The sequence below is a fragment of the Numenius arquata genome, chromosome 9, assembly GCF_964106895.1.
Source record: "Numenius arquata chromosome 9, bNumArq3.hap1.1, whole genome shotgun sequence".
In the NCBI taxonomy this organism is placed as follows: Eukaryota; Metazoa; Chordata; class Aves; order Charadriiformes; family Scolopacidae; genus Numenius; species Numenius arquata.
Genome location: NC_133584.1, coordinates 14,131,897 through 14,144,161, shown reverse-complemented (window position 1 = coordinate 14,144,161; position 12,265 = coordinate 14,131,897). Strand labels below are relative to the sequence as shown.

The window sequence follows — 12,265 nt, the reverse complement described above, 5'->3', positions numbered from 1 at the left end:
AAGATTTAGTTTAGAACCACCTAAGATCTAATGACACAAGCCTCCAAACAAGTCAACATCAGCAAGAAAAATATCTTCAAAATTATGTTGAGCTTTCTCAGGTTTCTAAATAGCTCCTCTCATCCTGTCTTGATGGTTTCTCTATTGATTATGGCTTAATGAATAATTAGGTACTGCACTGTAAAGCTGTGATTGCAGTACGTAGTGAGTACAAAATACTGCTAAGTTAAAAGCAACTTATTGCTTTTAAAGTCATGGGAATGATCAGAGAATTGAAAATCTAGGATTTGGGAGAATTCTCACATTAAGGCATAAACATAAAAACAATTTCCTCAGTCACTCAGCATGTATACGGTAAAGCTTAGGACAGAATTATGAAGTCACATGTCTTTGTCCTTTGCCAAGTAATTCATCTTATCTACCTGCACCTTACCATGCATTCCAAAAGTATAAAACAGATGCATAGGTCACTTATCTGAACAGTCAGTTACCCAGCATTGGTACAAAACAGCTGACTTCTGTGAGAGGCCACAGAGCTTTATCTCAGGCTATGAAGTAGTTTAAAGGACAGGCATTTAACCCTAGAAAAGCAATCAGCAAGCATGGAATATTCTAACAATGAAACTTTTTTTCCTGTAAACAGTCCCAGCTAATTTCTTAGAGGAGCTGAAGATGTACACGAGCCAAGGCTTCAGAGTCATTGCCCTGGCCCATAAAGTGCTAAACCTAGGAAAGGATGTAGACATGAGCAGCCTGGAGAGGTAAGGGGTGCTGATGAACTGCTGGTATCACCGTGGGGTTGCTTTCATAACTGCTTATTACAACCTGCCCCAAACCAACCTGCCCTATCCAAACCCTCCCCTCCTCTCCTGCCAAAGGAAGCTTGTTGGGAAGCTGTACCATTTAACACCTTCCTCTCAGCAGATGCTGATTATACTGCTTTACTACTGCTCTTGCAAGGCTCACTGAGCTGAATTTCAGAATCTGTTACCAAAGGGTAATGAAAGCTGGTTATTGTGCTTCTATATAGCAATGGATTGGGACTGCAATACAAATTCTGTGTGCCATAATCTGTGGGCTTCAGCCAGCCAATTCCTGCAAATCCCTGTCGTTCTCTCTGCACACACACCTCTGCTGCGTTGCTCCTTCCTAGAGACAGCAATGTAGCGGAGCAGCAGCTTGGCTGAGGCTGCAGAAATGTTATTTGTTGAGCACTGCTCATCCTGAACTCATAGCAGTTGTGTTTCCCTGCGGAACAAGCGTGTTTCCCACTGAGCACAGCTCTCCCATTGAACAAAATCCCAGGGAGAGCCTTGCTCCCTGTGACGTTCCTGGGAAACAGCGTGTGCATTTCTGTCCTTGCTCCAAGAGATGAGGCAGAGTCTGGGCTGACATTCCTGGGCCTCCTGGTGATGGAGAACCGCCTGAAGCAGGAGACGAAGCCTGTGCTACGAGAGCTGGCTGCTGCCCGCATCAGGAGTGTTATGGTCACAGGTAAATCCCCCCAGGCTCCTCCTGTGGCTGTGCCAGCTGCCACGGGGCACACAGGAGAGAGATTCACTCCTCCAGTATCTTCCATAGCACATCCGTGGTCTCTACCTGGGCTGCCACCATGCTATGGCAGATACGAGGAGCCTGTCTCTCCACTGTCCTTGCAGGGGACAACCTACAGACAGCTGTCACAGTGGCCAGGAACGCGGGTATGATTCACACGGGCAGCAAAGTCATCCTCATTGAAGCAAACGAGCCAGAGGGCTCCGCTCCAGCTTCCATTGCCTGGCGACTGGCAGAAGAGAGCAAAACAAACACAGCTGCTCCCCATGTAAGCACGGCCAGGGATGGCTGCTTTTGGGTGCCAGGGGGAATTAACAAAGCTTTTACTGTCTAATTAATGTCTAATGCCCAGGCTCCTTAGGCCTGGACTCCTTGCTAAGGATTTGGAAGTAGCTCTGAGGAATGGAGGAAACCTGGGGGCTAGTTTGTATCTACCCCGGGGTACACGGAGATGTGGTGTGGACTGTGCACCTATTAGGGAGAAATAATTAATACAGTGGCTCTTTGCTCAGGGCAACATGCAAAATAACTACACGAATAACTGGCAAGGCTCTGCAGCTGCAGTGACCGCTTCAATCACACTTGAAGTGCGCAGAATTAATGCAATTATACATACTGGTCTGTGTGACTATTTGCTGGGCCAAATTTCAGTGTCTAAATTAGCAGCCTGTGGCTAACAGGGATCAGTTACGTGTGAAAACACAGCTAGAAAATCAAGCACTGGCAGGTGTAAAGTTTTACAAAAGGATGCTGCAGAAGACTGTGTTCCTGGTTGCCTGGTGGGAGGCTGACGAGGGGGAAGTGAGATGGCATGTTATGGCCTCAGTCTGACAATAAATGCTGTCTTATTTCTAGGAGGTATGTGCTAATACCGAGGAAAAGATCACCTTGGAAGGAGAAACCTGCAACTACCACTTTGCAATGAATGGAAAGTCCTATCAGGTTATTATAAAGCACTTCTACAGCTTGCTGCCAAAAGTAAGTTCAGAGGAAACAAAGCACTTAGTTGCCCTCCCTGTTCTATAAAGTGGCAGTGGTGTTCCAGCTGGAGAAAGGTGTTTTTCTGTCGGTAGCTGTAGCATTGTCACTTCACGTTTTGACAGCTCTGGGCAGCCTCCCACCATGCCTCAGGTTTAACCCAAACAGCTTGCTTTCAGCATCTTCTAAGACCTCAAATGACAGGGGTGGCTGTGGTGCTGGAAGAAGCTGTGCAGTGGAGTCACTCCACGGTCACCTTCTCAATTTCAGTTTAATTAAAAGCATCAGCCCCATTCCCATGTGCCGCTACCATAGCTGGCATGGCCTCTGCTCAGGAGGGGCATCAGGAACATAAAATACTCACATCTAGCAGCAGAAATCTTTAATTCCTGTCATCCAGTCCATAAAATAGCTGGTGCTGGGACAGATTTTTTGATTTCATACTCTGGCCAGATTTTCAGGTAGGAGAAACCTCAGGCTGAGCAGTGTTATTGCTGCTGTCATCAACCATCTGTTCTGTACTTGGGAAACACTTATAACGCCTTGCTGCTCTAAAGGCTGCTGCAGAGCACGTGGTGGTTGCTGGCTTCCCAGCACCTCCTGCAGAGCAGGAAAGGCAGAAAACAGAGCAGGATAAATCTGGTGTTAGAGGGAATCTGAACCCTAAGGGTGGCAAAACCATGATAGGGCTTTGATAGGGCTTTGGAGGCAGGATTAGAGGGTTTCACAAGAGCTGAGCACCCATCTGGGAGGCCTGATCCTGCCTCTGTGGAACGACGGAGGCACAAATGCCTGCCCAAGGCAGCCCGTTGCTCTTTCTTGCAGATACTGATGAATGCAACTGTCTTTGCTAGGATGTCTCCTGGCCAGAAGTCCAGCCTTGTTGAAGAGTTTCAGAAACTCAAGTAAGTTTCTCTTTTATTCTCTTTTTGAACCAAACCGATAACATGTTTTCTCTGAAGTGTGACTGTCCCAGCTAGCGCGGCTCCGGGCTCTCTTTCCAAGGGGGAAACACTGTCTGGAATAAAGTGGCAGCATTCCCTTTCCTGTTATAGCCTCTTTCAGACCTCAGTCCTAATTTTGCTCTGTGCACTCTGCCCCAACCTCTCCCCGTGTACAACCCGTGCTCTGGAAACAGCCACTGCCTTCTTCAGGGCCAGCAGCAGTCCCTGCTCTGATGTCCCCGCAAGTGCTAAGGCAGCAGGTGCTCCACCATGGAATCAAACAGCTACAGGAAAGACTTATGTGTTTTCCTTCTTCTTCCTCCATCAGTTACTACGTGGGTATGTGCGGTGATGGCGCCAACGACTGCGGGGTATGTAGGAGCTCATATTCCGTTCTTGTGAAATTTCACCTTTTTCAACCTAAGGAGGGCTGTGACAAGAGGCTGCCCAACACCGCTTGTCACAAGCATTTCCCACGTTAGCCCATGAGAGACCATCGGCCAGTGTGTCATTGCAAAATACTACTCATGTGCTTTTTTTTTTTTTAATATTAACATACACGATAATAGACAATTACTGATTTGATTTCCCTCTCTCCCTGAAATAGGGGCATGTGACTTTTTCTTACACATTTGTTCAAATTTACAATTGTAAATTATTATGTTATCTATTATATTATTATAATAAATGTTATCATAATATAATTTTATAATAATTCATTATCTTGCTTTGTAGACGTTGTCCATAGCCTACACCTGAGCACTAAACCAGAGGTGACAAGGCCGGGTGACAGAGAGCTCATAAGACAGCAATAAAAGAAAAATGAACAGGAGATTGAAAGGACTAGAAAGAGGATAAAATGGTGATTTAAATAGTTTAGGAGACTGTTTAACAGGAGAGGTGTGCACAAACTCCAGGGTGGGAAAGAGCACACAGGGTTGTTCAAAGGATTGTAACTAGGTATAATGAGATTAAATGAACAAAAGAAATATTTAAGCTCCAGGGAAGGGAAGATATGTGGAAAATGAGATCGGCTGGGCCACAGAATAGAGGAAGATCAGTTACAAAAGACACTTGAAGCAACACTTGTAAAGCACCAGTAAATGTACTGTGTGGGGTGCATGTCCCTCCATCTTCTTTTACTCCTGTGGATTTCAGGCTCTGAAAATGGCCCATGCAGGGATATCCCTGTCGGAGCAGGAAGCATCCGTGGCCTCGCCCTTCACCTCTCAAATCCCCAACATCCAGTGTGTGCCGGAGCTGATCAGGTGAGTTTGCTGGGTGTCCCAGGGAGCTGCTACCTGCTCTGAGCTCAGGGAGTGGGATCATGAGTGAGCATGCGCTACCCTCAAAGATGCTGCTAAACCAAACCTAATTTCTCAGTGACTATAAAAAAATAGAGCAGAAGGGGTTTTGAATTTTTTTTGATCCTCAAGTTCCAGCACTGGGAGGTTTTTTTCTGCTTTTAGGAATGCATTGGCCATGATGGCTGATATTTTTGGAACAGGTACAGCTGGAGTGTGGCATGAAAGAGCTGGTGTAACAGTGACCACAGAATAGAATTGCATGCCATTACTTTAAGATATTGATATCCATATGCTGCACATGGTCACGGAGCAGCCAGTAATAAGGCCATTTAACCAAATGTATGCAAAGGCAATTACTTGTTTATGTAGAAATGTGCTTGATTCCCAGAACTGTTGAGCAAATTAGTAATAAAAAAGCAATAGCAGCTTAATCCAGGTATTAAAATTGTAGCTGCAGAATAAAACCAAAGAAACAAAACACTGCAGATGAAGGGTAATTAAGTGGCTCTGCAGTATCTTAAGGCCAAAATATTCATCTATGGAATTTGAGCTCTTTTCTATTCTTCTTAGAGATCCTAAACAAAAGGAGTTGCCCTCCTGAGAAGAAGAAACCATCTGTAGCACTAAACCCCCAGTACTGTAGCTGTGTGTGTGGGGGGTGTGTGTTACCTTTGTTTCGCGTTTTGAGCAGGGAAGGTCGAGCTGCTTTGGTTGCTTCCTTCGCTGTGGTTAAATACCTGACCCTTTACGGCCTGATTCAGTTTGTCGGTACTGCCCTGCTGTTTTGGGTAAGTGTTTCGTGCCGATCTTTTATCATACCCTGTGCTCACCGTCGGGTTTTATCTTTTAGCAAAGTGAGTGTCTGTGAATCTGCAAGGCACGGCCCAGCCTCGGCGGCAAACAGGGAACGCTTGTGGGTCTCCACATGGGGACGGCTTCTCCAGCCATTAGTTTGGACACAGCAAATTAGTCCATGTCCCCACTACCCAAAGACATTTCAAACCTGGCACAAAGTGAAACTCTGGCTGTCATTGCTTTTGCTGTGGGCTGGGAGGGCGTGACCTGATTTACGTGGTCCAAGGGACATTGGCATCTGCTGGAAGAAGGGTGGGAAAACATTCAAATGCCACATTCAAGTGTCAGGTCACCCACAAGTGATATGAATTAGCAAGGGGTTCAGAGGGACCTGGCTGACACCTGGCAAGCTGGGCTTGCTAGTCCTCACGAGGTTGCATCAGGGCTGTGAGGTTGCTGTTGGTGGCATGACCTTGCTCTGAAATGGCATCGGACACTGCAGTTTGTACTGTCAAAGTTGACATCGGTTCTCAGGTGGTGCTGCCTTTGTTTTTGTTCCAGCAACTGCAAATCTTTGGGATTCACCAGTATTTGATACAAGACGTCGTCATTACGCTTTTGGTTTGCCTAACAAGTAAGCCACCCAGGGAAACCAGCTGTGTCTGTTTGAGAGCCTGAGTCTAGATAGTTGAATTCATCTCCCAATAAAAATTAAAATGAGGAGCCAAGTTCTGCTGTGAGTAACATCATAACCATTGATGCTAGAGCAATTCCCAGGGCCCAGAGCATGGGATTTGGCTTGTAGTCCTTTGCAAACATGGCTGCAGAACTCTGTACATAACTGATAGGGTTTGGATGTGACACTTGACTGGAAGAGGAGCAATTGCTCTGGTGACAGAGTGGGGTCATTAGTGGGGTCAGACAGTGTAAAATCAGCTCCTGATCTCCAGTGTGTTCCTGGTGTGAGACCCAGTATGGCTCTTGGACTCCACTGGAGAACCCCACCTGCAAATGAGGGTGATATTCCCCATCTTCTCTCTATGTTCTCCTGAGGGGGAGATTCAGAGGAGGTTCAGATGAAAAATACTGGAGAACAAAGCCATTTCTTGCCTGCTTATTAGGGCCAGGCTTTGCAGTTTTCACCTGTGATGAGCGGGTGGGGGTCTGTGTGTGGCTCTGCTTGCCCAGCAAACGCAGAGGGCTGCTGGTGGGCTGGGCTGCCATGGACTGCAAACGTCTCCGGTTTCCTCCCCAGTGAGCTTGACTGAAGCCTATCCAAAGCTGGCACCTTATCGCCCTCCCGGCCAGCTCATCTCTCCTCCCTTGCTGCTCTCCATCATCCTCAATGTGTGCTTTACCATCATCATGCAAACCTGTGGCTTCCTTCTGGTGAAGAAGCAGCCCTGGTATGTAGCCCTGGCCAGCCAGAGGTAAGTCCCTCTTTTTGTCTCTGGTCCCCAGCATGCAGATCGCGTTGCTGCTGTGTGCGGGGGACACGCCAGCCTCGCCATGGCCTGCAGCTGGGCACGCTGAGGGACCTGAGTGGGACAATTTCCACACCCGTCTCAGCTGTGTGTGTACTCAGCAGAGCGTTGCCAAGGCAAAATGAAATTGCGGCAGATGCCACACTCAAATCTAAAGGGTCAGCTCGAGGGCTAGCACATGCGTGTTTTTCCAACGCCTCCTCCAAAACCCATCTGGAAATGCGGGAGAAGTGGTGGTGCCAGGCCAAGGGGCTGTGGTGGGCGCCCATCCCCGGGGCGGTGGGGTGGCAGGGGATGGCTGGCCTTCCTCCTTCCCTCCCCCTGCTGCCCTCTCCCAGGGTCCAGCAGCACAGCTCCCCTGTGAAATAATATTATATATCATATGTATAATATTATATACCATATATTCTAATATATATATTAATGACCAGCATATCACCACACAGAACTGAAGCAGTTGGGCAGGAGGCCCAGCCAGGTGTTTCAGTAGGGATGCTCCCAGATGCCAGGGCTCAGCCGGGGCCATTTCCCTGCGGATGCATGGATGTGTCGCAGGGCGAGCGTGCCAGAGTGAGGCGTAGAAAGCTGAAGCATGCATCTTTGTAGCCATGTGTCTTGAACACTGCTATCATTTCCCACAAACCAGAAAATTAAGCTATTTGGGTTTTTGTTTTAAAACCGTTGGGATTTACTCCTGTGGGCGACACCTGGTTATAGTGTGCTGGGTCGGAGAGGAAAGGGAATTGCTATTTGCAGCTTACTGTTGCTGGAGAAGGCAGGAACAAAATGCTGGGTGTTACCTTACAGACATTGCTCTCCAGGGAACCAGACCGTGTCCCCCACCAGCCCAGGGGTAAACGGTACCAGCGGTGGTGCCCAGAGCAGTGTCCTCAGTTACGAAGACACTACGCTGTGGCCACTGTCTTCTATCAACTGCATCATTGTGGCCTTCGTCTTTTCCAAGGGAAAGCCCTTCCGGAAGCCCATCTACACCAACTGTGAGTAGAGCTGGAGTAACATGTGCTCCACAGATTCTCATTCCTGCCCCAAAATAATCCTGGCAGTAGAGGCTGCTGGGGAAGGGATGCTATGGATTTTTCTATACCCACACCAGTGACTGGCATGTAAAGTAAGTGCTGGTGTATGTGAGCTCCTACTTCTCCTTCTAAAAAAGTTCAGTGAGCAGTGCTTATGTTAGCTTCTTCCTGGAGATAAAAAGCAGCAGAGCTGAAAAAGGAGACTACCTCTTGTTTTGGAAAATGTGTGCTTTCCAGAAGATGATGGGCTGTATTTAGAGCAGAACTGTGTATTATTGTGAGCACAGAGAGTGTATGAGGATCAGGTGTATTTGTTTCAAAATACACACATCAGAAAGAGTTCCTCTGAGATTCCAGTCTTACCTTGCCTGACTTCCATTCCTAGAGATGAGAGAGAAAAGCCTGTGATAATGTCACTGTTAAAATCCTCTCACAATAACCTTTCTTTTTCTGTTTGAGTTTTGCTGAGATGATTTAGCTCTTCCAGCCACTGGTTGACTGACAGCTCCTTTACAATTTCAGCTCATGGATGAGGGCAGGACTCTGCTTCACCTCAGGAGAGTTGATTTTGTTAGGTATTCTGTTAAAAGGCAGGTCTCAAACCCATTTCACAGAGCACTGATCACCTGCAGAAGACGGGTGAGACCAGAAAGAAGCTGCCCTGCAAACAGCCAGGCTGAGATGGGACAGAGGACTCTGTCAGCTCACAAATCTGCACTTGCTTCTCTGTGTTTTATCCCTGTTTGGGGACAATCCCTAGGAGGAAGCAAAGGGCAATTCCACTCAGCCCTCTTCCCTCTCCTGCCTGGCAGTGAGAGGGTTGTCAGGAGGCCATTAGGAGCTGTTGACCCAGCTGACCAGCTGGTTTTAAGATGCTCAGCTCCTGGTAATTGCCAGGAGCTTGGCACCTCTGGACATCTGAGCCATTTGCTATCGCTCTGTGGCCTCCTGCTCCTTTGGAAGGGGATGCAAAGCCAGACAAACTCTTTCTTGTGGAAGGCACAGGTATAGCCCACTTCTGCACCGAGTTGGTTGCACAAGACCCTCCCCACCCTGGGAGGGCAGCCCATGGGAACACGCAACCTCCTCCAGGTGTGTAGCTGAGCATGTGGAGGAGCGAGCACAGGAGAAGGGATGCTGCTGTGGCTCACAGCAGTGCCCTTTCAAGGCAGTTTTCTGTGGTTGTATAAGAATCAGAATGTGCCAAATCACTTATATGAGAAAAACCAGTGTGTAGGTGGTGAGCTTTGCAGCAGGCTGCTGGGGAGTAGCTCCTCTAGTTTCAAATCCACAACTCTTCTTTTAGCTGGAGGAAGTTGGGGGGGTGGGGAAGGCATTTTACATTATGGCAGTTTTACACTGGCATTTGGAGCTCCTGCCAGCATATTTGCAGGGTTTGGTCACCAACCTCCCTCCCTCCCAGGGCCAAAAATTCTTTTCTTTCCCTAGATGTGTTTTCAGTCCTCCTGACCCTCCAGCTTGCAGTGTGCCTCTTCCTCTTCTTTGCTGACATTGATGCCGTCTACAGTGGCATGGAGGTAAGCGCAAACAGAATGTGCATTTCCTTTTCGTGCCACATACTTTGCTGGCCCTTTACCTAAGCGTACAGAGCAGAAGCTACAGCTACGGTCATCTTGTAAATGAATCTGCTGATCCAATGCTGACTGGGCAGACCTTTCAAAACTTCTCTAACATCCTTCTGACAAGGGCTTAATTAATGAGGTGGTCCTCTTTGCCTCTAAAGGGTGGCAACAGAGAGAGGAAAAAGAGCTTAGAGCTCGCTGAGCTTTTCTTCTTAACAGAAAGGCACAATGGGGTGGACTGTGGTTTTGCCTGTGGTTTTGCAGCTGCCTCCAGCTGTGCTGTCCAAGGCTGGGAATGGCCCAGCCCTGCGGCTGGTCCAAGCCATCCTGCACGGGATGGATTGAGGTGGAGGCCTGGCATCAGGGTGGGCACACACAGAGTGAGAGGAGCCACATGTTGTGCATTAGCTGCAGCTCCCCAAAAGTATTTGGGACCGGATCCTGCCCCGGGCACCTGATCTGCTGGTTTCAGCAGTAGCCCAAGTAGCTGAGATGAGTTAGGCAGCTCCATGCTGTGGGGAATCTGGCATCAAACCTTCCAAGATCTCTGTGACAAGGAATCACTGTCACTTCCTACTGCCTCCTCCATGCTTGCCGTTGGGAAAACATTAGTCAGCCTCTCAAATCATTAGGAACAAATGCAAGTCTTGGCAAGGCATTTAAACCTAATTGCTGTTCATGTCTTTTCCAACAGTTTCTTTGCACTCCTGTGATCTGGAGAGTTTACATCTTAGTGATGCTCGTGGTCACCTTCTGTGTATCTTTTTTTACAGAGGTGAGTGCATTTGTTTACAGGGGTGAACAGGAGCAGTGTCTGGTTGGGTCTTTCTACCCCTATTTGCATCAACGCTCTCTTCCCGCAGAAGCATAAACCCTCTGGCCTTATTTTTTTTTTTCCTTTCCCCATAAGACTCAATCTGCGTCAATCAAATCCATTTTATGCAGCACCAGAGATTATTTAGACCACATCTCTTAAGCCTGTAGAGAGAGAGAGAGGGAGAGTGGGCTGAAATGCAGCTGCCCGGGAGGAGCTGCTGCCCTGGCTTGCAGGGGAGCAGACCGCAGCACGGGTCAGGCGCTTGGCACTGATTTTAAAACAACTGCTTCCCTCTTGCCCTACAATCGATCAGTCCAGAGACTGTGCTGACTTTGCAGCTGGCTGTTGCAGTAATGACTAAGCCCTAAAGAATTGTGTGGGTCAAGGCTGGCTGTGTGACGCCCGGGGTGACAGTCCCCTGCAAGGAGCAGCAGTGCCCAGCTATCCCACAGCCAGTGGAGGAAAAACATGGTCCCTGATTATCCCCTTCAGCCAAACAGACAGATCTGTGTTGTCCTGATAGAACCAAGCAGAGCCTTCCCATGGATGAGGACAGTGGCTTCTGGCAGCCGTGTTACTGGAGGGGGGGCACACGCAGGCACCCAGCGCTGTGCTCCCTCTGGGGCTCAGGGGTCGCACACGTAGCAAGGGATGGCGTTTGTCCCTGAGCAGTCCTTTCTCCCAGTGAAGGGCAGCAGCGCTGACCCTGTTCCATGTCACTCCACAGGACGTTATCCTGCAGAACAAGCACCTCTGGCTGCTGCTTAAAGCCTGGTTTGGGTACCAGTCGAAGAGCCAGTACCGAAAATGGCAGAGGATGCTGCAGAGGGATCCCAACTGGCCTCCCGTAAACAGAAAAGACTTTGCAGTGAAAAGCGCGGATGAGATTTACATTAACCCCACCTACGAACACAGCAATGAGGACTAGGTGAGATCCCGCAGCCGGGTGCGGGTCTGCGTGGTGACGGCAGCTTCCCGACTCACACTGACCAGCCCATGTTTTCATCCCTTGATGATGTACACCAGAGTCAGATGCTTGAAATCCCTGCACAAACCCAGCCATTCAGGGGCAGGCTGGGCCCACGCTGGCCCTGTCCTGGAGCACAGGCAAGGATTGTTCTCTCTGCTGCTGGTAAAATAACAGCCTTGACTCCACTCCATGGCAACAGCAGATCTTGGGCCTTGCCAACATCTCCTACAAAGGCTCAAAAATACTGAATACAGCGAAGCGATGGCTTCTGCTGCTCCACGTCACACTCTCACTCCACGTTTCAGCCACTGCTTCACCAAATCCTGTCAATGTACCCACAGGGCTTGATGGGAAGGCAATCCAAAATAAGTGACCTAATCTTGACCGCACAGAGTAGCACGCGTACAATTGCAAAATCCTGCATTAAATGAAACGCTGCAGCTTCCAAGAACTACAAGAAAGTTCCCCAGATGAAGTAATACTCATTTTCTTGCATCCTGGAGCGAATTACAGATGTGAGAGGGCGCATATGCTGCCCTCGCCCAGCTCTCCCTTGCCAGTTCCTGCAGAGACGTAAGGCTCCGAGTACAAGAAAGGTTAAAGCTTGAGGAGTGCTGTAAGACCAGGCTGGGAAGGCTATGCATCCACAGCTGCTGTACACACATACACACACAACCCCCCCTGGGCCGTGCTCTGCCGCTGCCAGGTCCTGCCTGAGCTTTGGCATCACGCGGCAGAAAGCAGGGCTAAGCCTTGAGGTCCTGCTGTAACTGGGTCACACCACGAAGCCGGGGTT

General features: G+C 48.7%; 1 protein-coding gene across 1 annotated transcript in view; it reads left to right on the top strand.

Annotated features, from left to right (window-relative positions):
• Positions 1–11,427, top strand: part of ATP13A5 (ATPase 13A5) — a 33,207-nt gene extending 21,780 nt beyond the window's left edge. Inside the window, exons 17-30 of the mRNA XM_074153579.1 lie at positions 644–761; positions 1,370–1,494; positions 1,659–1,822; positions 2,410–2,532; positions 3,358–3,437; positions 3,805–3,847; positions 4,635–4,744; positions 5,475–5,571; positions 6,140–6,212; positions 6,834–7,008; positions 7,870–8,060; positions 9,549–9,637; positions 10,377–10,457; positions 11,227–11,427. Coding sequence (XP_074009680.1) covers positions 644–761; positions 1,370–1,494; positions 1,659–1,822; positions 2,410–2,532; positions 3,358–3,437; positions 3,805–3,847; positions 4,635–4,744; positions 5,475–5,571; positions 6,140–6,212; positions 6,834–7,008; positions 7,870–8,060; positions 9,549–9,637; positions 10,377–10,457; positions 11,227–11,427 — 1,670 coding nt within the window. The remainder of the gene's footprint in view (positions 1–643; positions 762–1,369; positions 1,495–1,658; positions 1,823–2,409; positions 2,533–3,357; positions 3,438–3,804; positions 3,848–4,634; positions 4,745–5,474; positions 5,572–6,139; positions 6,213–6,833; positions 7,009–7,869; positions 8,061–9,548; positions 9,638–10,376; positions 10,458–11,226) is intronic.
• Positions 11,428–12,265: the final 838 nt, after the last annotated feature.